The 19,745-nt window shown below is 34.2% G+C and overlaps 1 protein-coding gene across 1 annotated transcript in view; it reads right to left on the bottom strand.

Moving 5' to 3' along the window:
* Positions 1 to 2,489: 2,489 nt before the first annotated feature.
* Positions 2,490 to 19,745, bottom strand: part of MAN1A1 (mannosidase alpha class 1A member 1) — a 73,162-nt gene continuing 55,906 nt past the window's right edge. Inside the window, exons 6-12 of the mRNA XM_026666051.2 lie at positions 18,211 to 18,334; positions 16,243 to 16,336; positions 13,481 to 13,596; positions 11,948 to 12,167; positions 9,879 to 10,051; positions 8,958 to 9,073; positions 2,490 to 7,466 (exon numbers count right to left, since the gene is read on the bottom strand). Of these exons, the coding sequence (XP_026521836.2) occupies positions 7,346 to 7,466; positions 8,958 to 9,073; positions 9,879 to 10,051; positions 11,948 to 12,167; positions 13,481 to 13,596; positions 16,243 to 16,336; positions 18,211 to 18,334 (964 nt within the window). The 3' untranslated portion in view covers positions 2,490 to 7,345. The remainder of the gene's footprint in view (positions 7,467 to 8,957; positions 9,074 to 9,878; positions 10,052 to 11,947; positions 12,168 to 13,480; positions 13,597 to 16,242; positions 16,337 to 18,210; positions 18,335 to 19,745) is intronic.

Genomic DNA, 19,745 nt, shown 5'->3' with positions numbered 1-19,745 from the left:
GTTTTAGAGCTGCAAGTTGACTTCTCAATCTTCCCAGAAATACCTTTTTGAGCCACTCTGCACATTCTCTCCCACTAGCCAGACATCTCAGTTGCATAATAATCCCAAAATTCAGAAGCACCCTTTCTTTAGCCAGATTCAATGTCCTTCCAACAGCTGTTACCAAAGGAAGATACAAAAAAAAATCCTCTTCCAAAAAGCCTGTGCCCATGCGATGGGGGAATTATTGAAGCAATATTATGTTCTATCGATCCTTCTACACAGGAGCACACCAGGAGTTATTATTTCCACTTTTTATTAAATATCCTGGTCATTCCAATTTGTCTTATCTTAAAATGCTATTATCAGATCAATGTAACTCCATCTTTCTGTAGTACTGCTCAGTAGTCTGCACTCTACATGATAGGATTAACTCTAACCCTTAGATATTTTAAGTGAATTTTTAATTGGTCACCCATCTTATCATAGGGTAACTCTGGGTAGCTTAGCTACACGTTCAGTTAAAACATAAAAAGTTAATTAAAATTTAATTAGCATTTCTACAATCTGACTATTGGAAAGAAATATACTGAAGAACCTTTCTGAATCTTCAAGAATGTCCGTATTAAGTGAATTTCTAAATTTCAAATGCATTGCTAAAGCAGGCTTATCTCCTCTACTGGAGTGGACAGGATAGCTTTCTGTCTCCTTCAATATACAAGATTACTGTTTTCTATACTGATGAAGGAATATTTTTTCCACTTCTCCTGAAAGCAGAGGCCTAATGTGAAAAGGAGGGAATGTGTAAGTTATGTTTGACACAGCTCACTCTTCCACTAGTTTGATGTGCTCAAAGTGGACTGTTTTACCATATTTAATAGTAGAGCTGATTCTGGGCATGAGTACAAGTAATTGAATTGATAGGAGGAAAAATTAATATTTCTAAAATTGGTATATTAATGTTGGTATTTATTTCCTATCAGCTCTTTCTGTAGCTTCTACATTTTTAGAAAATAAAGCCATTACATTCCTTTCTGCAACATTTCTCAAGTTCCCTTTCATTTCCATGGTTAATCCAAAGGGAACCATCACAAATATTCAAACAAACAAAGCATCAGCTAATAAATGTACAATTGTTGGAAACAGGATGCTGGATTGTCACCCTATACTGAACAACCCAATGGAGTTGTTGCATGGAGCATCTGCAAGAGGACTCCAGCTTTTGGCCCTCTTAATTATGTTTTACTTTAACTATTTTAAGTAAAAAAAAACAACACTTCAAAGCTAGTAGGTTGAAAAGCAAAGCTGTCAAAAGAAGCTTTGTCAATAGCTTTGTCATTAGATTAGCATATTTGAGCCACAGACACCACAGAGCAAAAATGTCAATTGATAAATTTCAATATTATTCCAATATTTATTGTGCCAATTCTGATTTACATAGTTGAGCCACATAAATATATAGTCTTGTGTGGTGACATTTTGGTGTCATTGAGCTTTGTTGTGGATGCTGTTGTCTACAGGGGTTATTAGAAAAATTTAAAAAGCAAAGGACTGCACCATTGTTTTGTTTAGAAATAATGCTCCCAAAACGGGTGGAGGTGCTTGGGCAGCTAGATGTGAAAGTCATGAGTTTACCTTATGGTAGTGTTTTCATTATAATAATCATAATTTCCATTCCATTTTGTGAACATATCCATAACTTTTTCACTAAATTTTAAATGTTACTGACCCAAGTCATCTATCATAGGCAATATAAGGCAATTTAATTCCAGAGTGATTAAATCAGAGGTGTCAAACTCATGTTGTCACATCAGCATCATGTGATATACCACAACTTTCCCCCCCTTCGCTAAACTGGGCATGGGCGTGGCCAGCGCGTGATGCTTGCAGGCTGGGAGTTGGACAGCCCTGGATTAAATAGTTCAACAATACAATATACATTCCAGATATAAATTGTGAAATGAAATTTTTCAGATAAGTATGTTTGAGAAAACCTATTAGATTCTGGATGAATGCAGTGAAATATATTTATTTACAGTATTTGTTGTACATTGTTGACTGCCTGACATGGATTAGGAAGTTTATATGTTCATTTTTATGTGTTCTAGTAAAACAATCAACCAGCAAACCTAGTTTTGTGTAGGACAAAGATGTCAAACTGGCAGCCTGTGGGCCAGATGTGTGACACATAGGCCACAGCCAACCCCAGCTCTGCAAAAAGAAAAAACATTGCGCTATGTCACGTGATAACAATGTGATGCGCTGAGTTTGACACCTGTAGTATAGGAGTGGCAGAACCTGAGGGGGTGGAGTCAAATGAGGAATCAGCCTAGTCTCTATGTAGCCACAAAAATAAGCCCAATCTCTCTTGAATTAACTTGACTCTTATCTAGTGCCAAAATAGATCGTTCACACCAGACACATTATCTTCCATGTAATCAGTCCAGATCTTCCTCCACTGCAGATTTATTATTTGTGTCTCTTCAATAACCATACATACATGAACACACTTTGCCAAATGAAAGCATTTATTAAAAGACTTTATTCACAATTGATTTTTTTTACAAATATAGTTCTTAAAAATTAAGCATTTTGTTCTCTTATAACCAGATATTTCTATAAAGGTGGAAAAAGACTACGCGGAATATGCACAAACAAAAACATTATAACAAAATGACTGCATGATCAGTTCACTTTACCAACGAAGTGTCATTTGGGATTATAAAGCTGTCATACAATGCACATGGCACTTAAATTAAGAATTTCCAGGGTTTTGTAAATTAAGTTCTTGAACAGCCACATTGGGCACATCAATGTGGTTGATTTAGCTTTTTTGCTAAAAAGCAATGGAAATTTAGACGCTGTCTAATCTGGAAAAGACACTTAAAAAAAATAGAGTTACTTTATTGTTAAACTATATACATAGTGATCAGCATTAATTCAGTCATTTCTGGAAGGATAAAAGGGAATCCCAAAGTTGCTTGTGTGACTAAATTCTAAAAAAGATAATTGAAGCTATTCACACCATTGTAAATAATTTCAGGATTTTAGCAATAACTTTTAAAATGGCAATCAATCTGAAACTTTATACTTTGGCAGTTTTCTGTAAAACTCGACTTTGCCATTTTGAAGATATAAAACAATGTTTCTCTACTTAGCAATTCTAAGGGATATACAATCTTTTTGTCTACTTACATCACTTTACAAAAAAGATACATTAGTGCAGCTTGTACATACAACCTGATTACCTCTAAGTTATAGAACTATAGAAACATTGTGCTCTTTTAAATAATAACCCCTATGAGAAAATTACAACTCCCTTTAGAAAGAAATATGAAATTGATAAAAACATTTGAGTCACTGCGTTTGAGGAGATTATGCGCAATTAATTGCTTCTAAAGGATGGGAAGTGGGAGGGTATAATTTTTTAATTGTTCATTTTTCCTTTCAATTTATAGAAGCAGACAAAGATGACTATAGGAAAATATTAACTTCACGGACATTAAATTAAGCCATGGATCACTGGCCTATGATTTATTAAATAAATCACAATGGGAACTCCAAATTAGACTATTATAGCTTAAAGTTACATGTGAACAGGTCAGAGTCCAATTTACCCCAAATGGCACCTTGATGCCGTATACACTGGAGGACTGGCAGTGAAAAGAGAGGAGGGGAAATGCCACATATGAGCCAATATCAGCGTCACAAAACTAAATATAATGATTAGAAAGAATAAGTGAAATAATTCCCTTGTATTTATTTATTTTTTAAAAAACTGCACTTTTTGGGAACAAGCTGGTATAGTACTGGAACTGGATTGCTGAATGCCTAACACAGCATTTCTGTGAAGGATATTTGAGTCCAATGATACACAGTCTTGGAACACTTATATTAACCAAAATAAAAAACAAAAACAAAAAGACAAAACAAAAGAAGAAACAAAAACAAAAACCCAACCCATACCAATTTTAAGCAAAGCCTTAAAAAGAGGAACAAATTATTTGCTATTCCAAATGTCTTCATGTAAACATAACAATGAGGAAATGATTCATGACATGTTCATGATATACTGTATGTGGAAGATAAACAGTGGACTGGCACAATAAAGGACTACTGATCGTCCTACCAAACAGTAGTGCCTTAGAGAACTGACAACACAAAGAAACATGAAGTACTGCATCAGAGATAGTCATACCAGGTAACCACTTTTAGTTTTATGAGTTTATTCTTAGGAAATTAAAAAGTTTTAACAAAATGCATTCTTCAAAAGGTCTTGAACAGGAATTTCAAGACCTTTTTGAAGATAGTTAAAAATTTAACTATCAGCTGTTGGATGATGCAAGGCAAGTCATGGCAGTGCACAGCGTCATAAGGAGGGAGAATAACTTACTGTGTGTTTTTGGAAAAGGATTCCAAGGTTAGAGGCTATAACAGACTTTTACCATCAATGGTGGCTCCCAAAGAAAGTAAAACTGGCACTTTAGTTGGAACAATAAAGATTAAGAAGTGGAAATCAACTGCACTTTTTTACATTAAAACTGCTACATATTTTTTTTTAAAAAAAATCATGTGATGGCTTTGAATTGATAATATTGCACATTATTAGCTACACAAATGATTGCTGCCCTATTATACTTACTTTCAGAAAGTGCATTGATTTTAAAAGTATTTTGGTCAACCAATACCAGGTGATTTGTTACAGGATGAATATTAATAATAAATCCTGTACAGCAGTATATAGTTTGATTCTCACTCTATGTAATTATATACTGCATATATATCTTACTAGTTAACATGCTGAGCAGCTACAGAAACTTTCTTTGCTGATAAGAGGTTAATGTTATTTGGTAATTAATTTTATATTATATCTGCATTATAACACTTACTATAACCCAAAAGAAACTTTACTACTTATTCCATTACTATGGCAAGAAAATCAACTGTCCCTATGTAAAAACAGGTTGTGATATATAATTTGTAATGTTTTACCCAAGTTACATCTATTGGCATTAAATCTAGAAATAAAGTAGAAATTAATTTCCCTCAATGCTCCATGATAGAAATTGTATTTTCTTTTCTGTAAATCAGCATTTGAAAAACTTAATGTGAAGATACTTCAGGATGTAAAGAGCCAAACAGAAAATACAAGCACCTAACAAATGAGAAGCATTTTTTTCAGTTTGATACTCAAAATTATATGCATGTGAGCAGTGTTCTATATAATCAAAAAATGACATCATTTGTAGAAAAATGTCTTAATATAATAATGATTTGCTAGCTGCAACAATCCTGTTCCAAATATACATGAATATCCTTGTACCTCCAATAATTTTACTTGCTGATTTTTCAGTTGCCATGTTTGATTTTCAGAATAGTTTTTAAGACTTGGAGAGGGGTATGAAACGTAATATGCAAACTGGCACAGAGAGTCACAGAAAAAGATTCAGGTAAAATTGGGAGTATAGGGGCATGAAAGGGAATCATTGCTGTGGTTCTCCCTATTCAGCCTACCAGATCATCATTATGGCCAAATCTAAAACCCAGCACAATATGTTCATCCATAGGGTTCATAAATAGAGTTGTGATGTTGCAGCAGCACTGTAGCATGACTAAGCCACAGTGCAGAGGAAACTATTTGTACTGAGGTGTAGCAAGTTTTGAAAAGTCTCACTTCACGGCAGACACTCACAACATTATGTATCATCAGATTGTCTGTGGATCAGGGAGTAAATTTATGCAACTTTTATAATTAGTCCTCTTATCTTGGCTCAAAACCTGGATAGCTAAATTTGATAGCATAAACCTACTTGCACTAATGGTGTAAACTGATTTGAGTGTCCAGGTAGGAGGATGTATACAATTTTTAGGACTGCAATGTAGTAAATACAATTTTTAGGACTGCAATGAAACTTTTAGGACTAGAGAATAGACAAAATTCAGTTTTAAAAGCTGCACAATGAAGAAAGGCTAACACAACAGGTTCCTTTCTGTTGTACATCAATCCCCAGCTTTCTTTTCAACAAAATTTTGCTTTGTTACATGAAGGTTGCTAAACATGACATATCATATAAAGTTCATCCCTACTCACATTGTTTAATGTTGCTTATTAAAACTATAATATTTACAGAAACATGTAAACAGGGAAAAAAAAACAATTCCATAACAAAACTAAAAAAACAAAACCAGTCAACATTATCACTTTGATAAAGTAGGGAACAGTTTAGGTTCCCCCGCCCCCTGCAGTAAAGCATTAAAGTACTGTGGCCAATTCTTTCAAAGGAGAATTAGAGCCACATAATGTGAACTTCTAAAACATGGTACCTCTGAGGTATATTATCCTCCTCTTTCCACATCATTGTGCCCAATATCTGTCAAGTGGAAGAAAAAGCTAATGGAATGTTGGAAATAGCAAGAACAGACTTTATAGAATTGGACTAACCAATCTCTAAATAGGACAAATTTGAAAGCACAAAAAGGATATCACACATTAGATTAATTAATCTTGCATAACAACTGAAGTTTTACAGGAAACAGATTTTTCCTTTCAGTGAAAATACTGCTGAAGCTCTATTTTCACCAAGACAGGCTTTGAGAACTGTGCAGTCTCAAAGGGTATCTGTGAAGCCATGTCCAAATGTCAACCCAATTTCACAGTTGTTTATGAAACAAATTCAGAGACAAAGAAATAGATGGGCACCAAAGTTATTTGTGGTTAGGCTTGATATGTAAATATGTGAAAAAGATTTCATAATCTAGGCTTCTAACACAAGCCACAGTTCAATGTAATGGTATATACAGATAAGATAAAACTATATCTGGTTTATACGAATAGTACATCTTTCTAAGTATTCTGATTACCAATTAATGATAGACCCGCATAAGAAGAGGCTGTCACAGTTTGATTTGTCTCCACTGATCAGACAAATCCCACTGGAGCAGATTTAAAAAGAAAAAAGCTCTTCGTACTTAATTCTTTATGGCTTTTTGCAACACAGCAAAGTATTACAGCTTAAAGCAGACATCTCCTCACAGAGGAGAAAACAATTTTGCAGTCTAAACATAAAGTAAAAAGTAAGTAATACGATGAATTCTGTGTTCTATTTGACCAAGTACTCATTATACTGACGGTCAACAAAAACTAGAGATGACATGTTACATTCTGGGAAAACATAAATATTAATAATTAAAATTAATCATGTTAGGTCCCTTGAGAAAAATTGCCAGGTTGATAGCAGACTGCAAAAACAAACAAACAAAAAACAAGAATCAAACAAAACATGAAACAGAACCTGGTTTAAAACTAAAAAAATGTCAGCTAGAAAATTAACAGCCACATAATATGCCAAATAAAATTCAAACAGCTTTATTTGCTATCTTTTTCCTCTTTTCCTCTTTTAATAATTGGGAGAGGGTGTGCCTCCGTATTAAAGACCCAATGTTCAAACGGAAGAATATCATCTTCAGAGAATAATAAATATAAATACCTAGTAAAGAACAACAAAAATGCATTATTAATACATTATAAAACTAGAAGTACAAGTACATGTAGCATATTTATTTTATTTATACTGAAAATTTATTATATTAAGAATTTGCTTAGTATTACATTGAGAAATATCCAAACTTCCACTAGAAATATATCAGCTATTCAACTTAAAAACAATCTGGTTACATTTCATAAATTGTATTCTTATATATTAAATTTGTTCAGTAACATACAGGTAGTCTTCAACTTATGACTGCATTTGGGACCAGAATTTCAGTTGTAATTCATAATGGTGTAACTCGAGGCACCTATGTGATAGGACCTAATTTTACAATTATTTTAAGGTGGTTGTTAAGTGAATCATGCAGCCATAAGTCTGAATCATGTGGTCATTAAGCAAATCACATAGTGTAAGTCTGAGTCCATTCGGTTGAATGGATGTTTTTTGCTGGAAACTGGCAAAAAGTACCAGAAACACAGAAAAAAAAATATTCCAGACATGTGACTGCCAGATGCTGTAATCTGTTGTAAATCTGTGTCAAATGTTTGAAACACAGTCATCTAACTGCAAGGTATGTGTGCAACATTTTATGTAGCTGGAAGTGCTTTATGGGTTTCGAATGGGCACTAAACAACTAATCGTAAATCAAGGATGTATATGTTCTTAAAAACTTCGTATTTTTCCCTTTTCCCCAAGGGGCAGTATTAAAATTAAAAAAGAGAAGCTTTAAAAGTTATTAAAACATTCATGGATGAAAAGGCAGATCATCTGATGCTATGCACAGTGGTGGGATTCAAATTTTTTTTACTACTGGTTCTGTGGGCATGGCTTGGTGGGTGTGGCAGGGGAAGATACTGTAAAATCTCCATTCCCATCCACTCCTGGGGGAAGATTGCTGCAAAATCCCATTCCCTCCCCACCCCACTAACCTGCTTTCCAGCTCCGTTCTCCTGTGCAGAGCAACAAAAGAAGACCCAGCCAATCAGCTGGGACTCGGGAGGCAGAGAATAGAATGGGGGCAAGGCCAGTCAGAGGTGGTATTTGCCGGTTCTCTGAACTACTCAAAATTTCTGCCACCAGTTCTCCAGAACTGGTCAGAACCTGCTGAATACCACCTCTGGCTATACATAGCTTCAAACAGGTATCCAGGTCAAATATTTTCCAGGCTGGGTAGCTTCAAAAAGACCACAGATAATCCAAAGCCACCCAGCCCAAAAACAATTCAGCTAGTGCTAGGCAAGAAAGTTGGCAGAAGCCTTCTGCCACAGCACTGGCTGCCCAGTGATTCAAGATGATCTAACATGTTTCATCAAGGAGATTCAGCTGACCTCTGCTACTCTGAAGTAAATCAGATCCCCTCTTCAACCCACCTCATTTTGTTAAAGCAAATGTATGTTTGCTTTGCACAGGGCTACTTTCATCTACTTACTGTTCCTACTTAGCAAATATTAATTAATAACTCATTTAAAAATCCGTTGAATTGCTTACTTGAGTGTTTCTGAAAGGAAGAAACTCTGTTGCACATCATCATGGCTTTTACGATTGCTGTAAACATCCCTAAGGCCAGAATAACCACCATCTACTCTGCAATATTTTTCTAATGCCTGAATTTAAAAAAGAAAAATAGGGTATTATATAAGTATCTTTTTCAAAGCAAAACATTGTAGGGTAATTTGCATTATGATACTGCTTCATAATTTAAAATTTAAAGCAATTATCAGAACAATAGTATATTCTGCATAAAACACCTCAGTCATGTTGAACTGAAATTTGGAGTCAAATTAATTAAGAATCTTACTACAACTCACATTATTTTTATTGCAACAAAGGAATAGCCTTTTTGTAATTCAGAAACCTGATTTGTTTGAACAAACAACAACAACAATAATAATAAACAACTGGAGCACCACTCGAACACCATTGGTATTGACAAATTCGCCATCATTCAATTGCAGAAGGCGGCTTTACTGGGAACAGCTTCCATCCTGCAATGATATCTGAAATATTGTCAAACATCCACATCTGTCTATCCCAGGTCCTCGGTAAGGACTTGATAGGTAAACAAAAATGGCAAACCCACTCTGAACATCTGGCTGACTGTGTGATGATAATGATGATGATCATAATCAACAACAACAATTGGCTGAGTTTCATGTTTAATGAATAAAATAATAGTGCTTTGCCCATATTATTTCCATCAAGTACTTTTTGCCCTATAGATCTTAATTTATGCATATTTTTATATTGCATTATTTAGACACCACAATTAATGCTTATTTTTGTATCTGTTTTATCCTTTTAAACTGGTAATTTTATTCCACTTTTAGTAGGTGTAAATTCAAATAATTCTTTAAAATGGCAAACCTATAAATTATAAGATACTTCAAAGAAATAACTGAAATGTCTCACCTCTACAGCTTCCCAACCCCACTGCCGGTACTTGGGGTCATGAGTGAATCGCCACATATACATATAAGTTTCTATAACTTCAGGACGTAAGATGTAATATTTTTCATTCTGTCTGGTAGCAATTGCCTCAACTCCACCATCAAATCGGAAAGCTTCTGGCCCCAATTTCATGCCTACACACAATATTCAAGTTTTCAGCTTTATCAGTACTGGAATGAAACCCTTTCAAAAGTGTTAGTAAAGAACCACGATCTTAAGGTATGTAAATTACTTTATTATTATATAACATATTATAATTTTGAACTCCAAATTATAGGATTATCCTGCTGTACAAGCAGGTTGATAAACATTTGTTATCCACTCAACCGTGTTGGAATCTGAAGAGCCACAACAGCCAGAAAAATGATGAAAAGTGTGTAGAACTGTTCTACTTAGTTTGAAGAGGAGGAACCCTGTTAAGTATTACATTATACAGTACTTTAATGGGATTCTTGCCTTGACATGATAGGAAATCGTGTGATGTTTGTGCACTTAATGGCACTTAATAGCTGAGAAATATCAAAATATAAGAAAAACAATGTTTGAAGCAATCTTGAATACTTTTGCGGGGGTGTGTGTGTGTTATCCAGCAAATTGTTTAGCTGGAATACTTTACAAACTTGTGTAAGGGTGTCTAAAGCCATGAAATGTTCCTAAACATTGTTTTATTGTATTCAAAACAAATTTTGTTTAAACGATTTCTTTTAAGTTTAACACAACTATTCAAACAAACAAAAATGAGGAAAATTACTCAGATATAAAAACATAACAAAACATTCTGGGGAATACATTGCATTACTTTATTTTTTATTTAAAAAGAAAGTATGTGGCAGCTGTAGTGCCAGAGCTGGTAACAAACCAACATGGCATCTGCAGACCCCCAAATTAAATAAACCAAAATGTTTAAATATATGAAGTTAAAATGTATCATGCATGACTATTGTCATGAATGTTTGCATGTTCAAGCACATGGATCTGGAGATGTGTTTATTTTATTGATGCTTGTGAAATTGCCTAGCATCTGCTATATTTCAACAGCAGCATACCTAGGTTTCATATTGCACACTTTTTTTAGCATTTCAGAATGAGGGAACTTGATAGCTTTTCCCTTATTTCTGAAAGTAGTTTATGCAATCAGTATGTTGAAGCTATTACTGAGTTTGCTATTGTTACTTAAAATTCTGGCTGGAAAAGATTAGGTAGATGATACTGGTATGTTGCACCATTGATGGAGAACAGCTTTGTGACAATATATACACAAGAAAGGAGTTGGGTTCACCTTCATTAAGTTGAATGGACTGATACCTAAATTACCAGATGCCTCATGATATTTCCCCAAATTCTTAGTCTGATATTTTCTTGCCCATTAACTCCCATGGGAAGAAGAATTTAAAAAGAAAAACAATCAGAATGGGAAGGGCAAAAAAAATCTTCCACCTTTTACACTGGCTACTCTGACCTACTAAGATTCTAGACGTTGTGGAGTATCTCCCCTTAAGTTTCAATGCACATGATTAGCTATTTAAGAAAATTATTCAATTTCCCTGCTACATAGTGTTACTCTGTTTCTGAATATACTGTATTAACCAAGTATTTTTAGGCAGCATCCTGGATTTTTTTAATACTAATCTTTACATCAGACTGCTAATGCCAAAGGAGAACACTCACAGGCAAGAGAGGGTAACATTTGGATGTCTAGATGTTATCTAATTAAAGCTCTCTCAACATTGCTCATGCTAGCTTGGATTACTGGAACTATAACTCAGCAAATCTGTAGGGTGATATATTTTCATTTCTGTTATAAGCAATCCAACTACTTCCCCTACAAACAGAAAGTACGTTACAGATGGAAAACTTTCCAAGGACATTTCTATAATATGTAAAGGTAGGAATTACATGTAATAAAAATGTCTTACACAATTTATATCAGTTTGATTGGAAAAAGCCCCAAATACATTGCCCTGCATTCAAATACAGGAACAAGCAACATTTTAAAGTCAGAACAAGAGCACTCAACAATTTATAATTACCTGTACGATCATAAGATTCATGACATGTGCGGGCAATTTCAGCTCCAAGTTCAGTGTGATGTCCAGTTTGATCAGCTGGTGCTCCATCTGCACCCAGAACAAACATCCCTCCAGCAAAACAAGTGAGATGACCCATTTTGTGTTCCAGGAGGCCACCTTTCCACTCAGCAATGTACATTAACCCATTGCTGGATTTCCTGATTAGATGGGTTTCTATGGACTAGAAGTTAAAAACACTGATTAATCTACAATAAATAATTACAATATAGGTCTCTAAATATTTTTCACATACTTGAAAGCACTAAACATAACACTGTTAAAAATGAATCGGGGGATTGCCCATTTTGTTATAGATTGCTCAGTTTATCCCAAATCCAGCCAAAGGATGGAAGAAACATGATTAATGAACACAGAATGCAATTGTTGTTGTAGAAGAATTAATACAACTTGGACAAAAGGAATCAGTGTCTTAAAAACCTTTGAATTAACTTTGTATGCATTAACAAGTGTTTAGACAGGGATGATTTGGCAAACAATAGTTAAATCATACATTATAGTAAGCCATAATGTGGCCTGCTTGGCATAATGTTTGAATGTAGCAATTGTAATTCATTCAAGGAACATGGCTAAAATAACATGGTATACTGTGGTATGTGAACCCAGTGAAGGGAATTTGAACTTTCAAAACCTTGCCTACCCAACCCAGCCCAAAATGGAAAGGTTTCTGAGTAGATTTAGATATGGGATAGGAAAACAGATCTTCTTATGGATTTTTCAATTAGATTTCCTTAAGAAAAGCAAACAGAATCAGTGGGTTTTGCTGACATCTCCAAGGAAGAGTTTGATCTTATTAGTTGAACAAGGAACTTGTTAAAAATGATTTGGAGTTCAGAATGATGAGTGAGCTGGCCTAGTTAAATCAAGTTGGTCTTGCAAAAAAAGGATTTGCAAATAGAATGTCAAATAAAAGAAAATGTGTGGTAAATATAAACCATTGACACATTGGGACAAAAAAAAAATCCTAATTTGTTTTCAATGCATAATGGGTGATCAGGAAACCCTCTTCTCACACCTCCCCTTCCCCATTTCTAAAGCACAAGACACCTCAAAAGCACTATATGTAATGGAGTAGCTGCCACAGTAAAGGGAAGATTGGTCAGAACTGCTTTGTCAATGCAATATTCCTTTGGAGACTGGCTTTAGGTGTTTGATTCAACTTTTTAATAAGCAATAGCCCAATTGATTAAATTTATTTATTTGGAGATATAAACGAAACCTAAATATCTTCCAACAACCCAAACCATCTTCACTAAAATTGTTTTAATTTGCTTGTATTTAAAAAGTTGCTTCTCTATATCTATAACACTGTCATTTACTGAAAAGATTACTAAATTTTAAGTGAAGTTACTTAAAAATATTTATAAAAGGAATATATATATATAGTCAAAACTTTTTTTTTTAAAAAAAACCCTATCATAATATTAGCTTTCACAATTATATATAATAATTTCTAAAGCTCTGCATATTATTTACCTGAACAGCATTATAATACATTTCCTTGGCTTCTTCATCTGTCTTATCAGACATCAACCATGCTTTCAGCAAATATTCATAAAAACTATCTCCAAGTCCTCCAACAGAAACATGATCTGGGGAAAAAAGAGCAATCTGGTAATGTTATGTACCCACAATCCCAAAGACAAAAAAAATTAATGGCAAAATACTATAGAAAAGCTATGTCAAACCACTTTCAGCATGGTGCTTTATTCAAGCTATATTTTCTTTGATATATCTGTCCCATTAGACTACACTATGTAAAAACATGATGCTCTGTAGGCATAACAAAGGTTTAAATGCGTGCCCCAATCCCCCCCCCCCCCAATGTTGAAACAAGGAACTCTTCACCCGCAACAAACCTATTTTGGATCCATTCATTTTTTATTTGTGAATTTAAGCTTCTGGTGTAGTGGGGTGTTTTCTCCATTTTCTGCATCCCCTGCTTTTTATAACATTTTGACTTGTTAAGAATTCTGGAGAACTCAAACATTTACTTTTGTGCTACTTATTGAGCTCTAAAAATGGTATAATTCAAATCTGGATATATTTTTTTTGGCCAACTGAATATAGTTTTAAATTAAAAAGAATTATATGCATGCTATTTGAGGACAGGGGAGAAAGAACAATTTACATGAAAAGTTCTCAAATTATGGCCATTAAAAATGAAGACGGATAGGTTGTCCTCTAAAAAAAGGTTAAGAAACCAGACATGCACAGATTTTTTTTCATTAAAGGTTTCCTCTTTAAAGAATGTTTTCTTGTCTATCAGCCTGTGACTTAGCATTTTGTTTTTAAAAATGCTACTTTTACTTTCCCTTCCCAAAGAAACCATACGTGATAAAAGGATAGAAGTATGAAGAGTGGTTTATCTGTTGTAAAGAACATTTCATGAATTCAATTAATAGAAAAATGAGAGCTCCAACAAACAAATGATTAAAATGCATTTTTGGGGGGAAGGTTGATCTCTAAATAGCACCATATAAATGACCTTTAGTTTCCTAAATGAATTACCTCTGAAAATCCTGACAGAGGATTTACACAGAGACTCATCAATAATAAGTCCTGTTATTGTAGCCATTGTTGCTTGAAACAAATCTAATTGACCCGTGGTTCCACAAATCACTTTCAATTTACTTCTAAAGTAAAAAAAAAAAAAGCCAAGCTCAATGGCAGAAAAAATAACAAGAAAACCAGATGAGACTCTCAAAGATATAGCTTGCTGGTTTCACAATAACATACTCCTAAATGCCTCATTAAGTATGTTCTTCTCTCCCAATTCAATATTTAGAAGTTACCGTAATAATGTCTTGGAAATTTTAATAATTCTCGAAATGTTCTATCAAAGCTGGTGCAAAATATAGCAACATGGGTAGTAAATGTTGCCAGTTATTTTGTGGGCATAACACCATTATTCCATGAACTGCATTGGTTGTCACTGTGGATACAATTCAAGGTGCTGGTTATCACCTTTAAACTCCTTCTTGACCTAGAACTGGGCTATCTGAGGGCTCATCCAGTCAGGCAGGATGAGCGTGCTTCAGATTCTGCTAGCCAAAGAATATGTGCCATTTCTGCTTCTGGAACCTTCTCTGTCTAGAGATCAGGGATGCTCCCGACCTTGTTGGCCTTTTTTAAGGCCCTGAAAACCTGATTCTCTGCTGGGTCTGGGGCCCTAAAAGTGTGCAAGGGCAGACATCTTGGTTATGTAAGTGTTTGGGGTTGATGTTACTTGGTTGCTGCACATTTTAACTTTTGTAAAGTTTATAATTGTTTTTATTTTGTTTTAATTCTATTTATTGTCCAGCGTCATTAGTTGTGATGGGCAATCATATGACTTGAATACATAAAAATAAATAAAGAGGAAAACTTTGCTATAGAAAGGTTTATTAGTGCAGATTTTCAATAAGAACTTGAGTTTAAAAATGTTTATCAATAAAAAAGCATATTTTACTCATATTAATATAGTACATACTAACATAGTATTATAACACTAATACCATAGTACATCTCCTTTCTTGAACCTCTTATGTACCCATTTTTTTAAGAATGGGATTTTGTACTACTGTGCCAATCTGTGCCTGTTACTCACTAACTGGCTATAAAGTTCACACCTTCAAGAAAGCATATTGTTCTGTTTCCTTAACTCTCTTCCTGCAATAAAGTACTGTATAACCTGTTAGAATAACAGATAATTGGTACAACTTGTGTAACAAATCAATTATGTTTCCTTTCAAATAAGGTATATGTAGTTTCCATTCCATGAAGAATACAGTATACTGTCTCTTCTTTTCTGTTACCTTGTATCCTTATGAGTTACACAATAATTCTTTCCTAACTGAGGTCTCTTATTAATTAATATACATGTATACATAAGCTGTTGTTGATTAACATTTTATACAAAACTGATGTAATATTGTAGCCTTTGCTCTTAGATCTTCAGTGTGTAACAGATCAATGACTCATTGCAATCTGCTAATTTAATGAAATAAGCAATAATTTGGAATCTTCTCCAGTTGTTGGCTTTTCTACCACAATTAGCACAAGAAAATTCATAACTTAAGATGCTATGAAACCCAATATTATGTACATAAATTAAATACCTTCAAATGTTCAGAAAACAAAATACTAAGTTCTGTGGCAATCATTCAAGGAGAAATACCCAAATTGACTGCATAATTCAAGTAACTTAGAAAACATATTTTTCTTTTGTGTATACTATGGTAAACGTAAGTACTTACGCTGGCCCCATTGACCACTGTTGGGATTTAAATAATTAGGGTAAAGTCCTTCTGGTTTATCTAATCTATTTAACACTTTTCGAATGTTCATAACCTATTTCAAAACAAAAAAATGTAAATTTTTAAAAATAAATATATCTATATAATACATTTACATAAAATGCATTCTTTAAATATTGGTCATAATATTATTCTAATTTTGAAGTATTTCTTTAAGGTACTAATTAACATCTCAAACAATAGCTTCCTTCATGATACACGCTCTACAGAAATGAATCTGCCCAAAGCACATGTACAATGGATCTTTTTCAACAATATTTTTTTAAAGGAAACCTATCCGCCATGGATGGAAACATAAAAATAGATCAGAACTGAATACATAGCTTAGTTGCATTTGAGGAAGTAATCTCATTTTACTGTCTCTTATTGTCATCTATGCTTATATACAGAGCCTATGATTATATCTAAAGCATATTCAAAGCTATAATTGATTTTGATTTGATAAACACACAAGTTAGAAAGTATCTTCCAGGCTCAGTGATTGAAACAGATAAGACTATTGTCCATAACAAGCATTATGGAAGCACAAGCAAGATGCTGCTTATGAATATAAGGATCTAATGCATAAATGTGGAATGAGCCTAAGAGAAACCTTGGCTGCCTCCTGTCTTTTTTTCTGTGCTTTCTAATACCATAGGATGGCCTTTATTAGAGCAAGATTTGAGCATCTATATACTATGATCAAATAAGGACAACTCCCTCAAGTGCCATGTCTTGAGAGAACATGTGTTTGTGGAGTGTCAGAAATAGAAGTTATTGCACATGTTCTATTCAATTGTCAGTTATATGCTGCAGCAAAAACCCTGTACTTACAGACATTATTTGACTGAACCATACACTAAGACTTTTGTTAAAGATTACTTTATTTCCATTATATATGTAGTCACCAAAACTATTACATTTAAAGTCAGGGCTGTCCAATAAAGAATATAGTTTATAGAACACACTGGAGTTGCATGCAAAGGTGATGAATTCACTTAAGCACACACTTTTTTTGAACTTTAAGAGTTATTTGATATCTCTGCACTCTATTTTATGTTATACTATTTCAATCTTATTTTACCTTATTTTTATTTTATTGACTATATTTTAATACATTTTATCCCATTGTAGGCTATTTTATCACATTTCATTGCACCTTACCATATCTCATTTAACTGTGTCTTATCATGGTTGGTGGCTATGGTCATTTGATTAATCAATATATTACACTGTACTATGCCCTACCCTACCCTACCCTGCCCTATAGTACCAAACTTCACTATTCCTGTTCTTTCCTTTCATGTAGCTAATAGAAGAGCTCTTGAGTTTAGTTTCATTCTCAGCAAACATTCAAACCAACCAAATGAAGACACACACCCCTCAAATTATTTTTCTGATTTATTTTACTTTAGTACTATTTATTTATTTCCACTACGAAATAAGGTGGAGGACAGCCAAAAATAAAACATATAATAGGAAAATATATTTCTATGCTTGAAATCTAAAGGCAAGTAAATAAAACATCAATTGCTGTGTGATGAATCAATGAAATTATTGTACAAAACTTTTTGTTTAGCTAATCAATATTTGAATTAAACTAGTCTCTTATTGAATAAGAAGATCTCCAAGAATGCCAAAGAGTTATTCTTTTAGCTGCATGGGTAGAAGAAACATGTGACTCTGAGATTTTACCTTAATGCTAAATCTTGTTTTAGTGTTACATGAATACTTTCTCAAAGTTTCATTTGTTAGTAGTACAAGGTCACTGTAAGTACAGTAATTTCAAGAAAGTTCTTGAACCTCGCAGAAGAAAGGTTTTTGCGCTTTGAAACTAATACGTCCAGAGGATTTATAATTAAGTTTAAAATGTACAAATTCCAGATATGTGGTCAGCAATTGATAGCCCATTTAAAGTAGAAATCTAACCTTTTCAGCAAACAGCAGATTTCCAGATAAGTAGCTTAAATGTATGAACTCCAAATGGAGTGTTCCAAATTCTGCCAAAATACTGCTTCCACCTGATGCCCAGGGCCAGTTTCGACCAATGCCACTAAAAAAGAAAGGTAGGGTAAAATTAACTGAGGTGGAGAAATAGAACAATTTGATTTCAAGTAGTGTGAAATTGAACGTAATGTACATTTCTTCTGGTTTAGAACTCCCAGCTCTCTTCATCCTCGAATAAAATGAGGTTGAAGAAGGAAACTGGAGTCCAACATTTGTGTTAACACTATTTGCTGAAACAAGATATCTTTCGGGAGCTCAAAAGCACGATATATGCTAGGAATGTCTCTTTTGAACATTATTTTCTAAGCATACACATATTGCTTTTTCTTCCCTATCAATATTGTTAGTTAATTAGCCAGAGATGATCATTACTTAAGAATCTAGTTTCATCAATAGTCTCAGGGCAGCTGTACTGTTACATCATTTTTTGTGATGAATACTCTTATAAATGAAGTACCTATATAAAAATAGAGTAAAATGAAGAATTTTGTTAACAATAAACATCCTGCTACCCTCACCACTCTCTGCACAGCCTTCCTGTCTGAAACAGTAACACTTCCAAACCACACAATATGACAGGATGCTTTCAATCTAAAGGAAGTGGTAAGGGCAGGGAATGAAGACAATGCTCTTCTCATACCATGCAGAAAATACAACCGCTGCTGTGCCCACTTCACCAGTGTTTCGCTTTTAAGCAACCAAGCCAACCTGCTTGTCAGCTGCACACCTAGAAACTTGACACTGCTAAGCAGCTCCACATATGAATCATTAATACACAGAGGTGTATAGCTGAGCCTGCCTATGGTGAACTAGATAATGACCTCTTTTGTTTTTCCTACATTTAAAATCAGGCTATTTTCATTGCACCAGTTCATCAAAACCTCTACTACAAGGGTGTCAAACTCACATTGTCATGGCAATGTGATGTATCTGGACTTGCCCCCCTTCGCTAAACTGGGCATGGGTGTGGCCAGTGCGTGATGCATCCGGTCTATGGGCCGGGAATTTGACAGCCCTGCTTTACCTCCTTCCGGTAATCACCCTCATTATCATACTGAAGAAGGCCCACTACTGTTGGATCATCCATATACTTAGGAAATTATGGAGCCAGAAATGCTTGGGGTTTTTGCTTCAAGATCACACTCTTCTGATGAGATTTCCATGAATGTTATTTTGAAAAATAACTATATATATTTAAGAAATTTAACATCCGATTAATGGAAGAAGAGTATCCAGGCTATTAATTAAATGTATGAATATTGCCAACCAAAACAGACACATCAATTAAATATTACAGAACTAAGAAATATAGGTGGAAACCTCATACAATAAAATCTGAGAAGACAGTTAAAATCAGAGTATGCCAAGACATTGTATATAAATATTGTCAATCCAAAGAAGAGTAAGGAAGGAGCTAATCTCCTCTTAATAAGGAGCTCTATAATGAGACAGCTACT

This window comes from Notechis scutatus, chromosome 1 (assembly GCF_049901735.1).
Source record: "Notechis scutatus isolate UNSWTSFEM ecotype Mainland chromosome 1, rNotScu1.2, whole genome shotgun sequence".
NCBI lineage: Eukaryota > Metazoa > Chordata > Lepidosauria > Squamata > Elapidae > Notechis > Notechis scutatus.
This window is presented reverse-complemented; position numbering and strand designations above follow the sequence as displayed.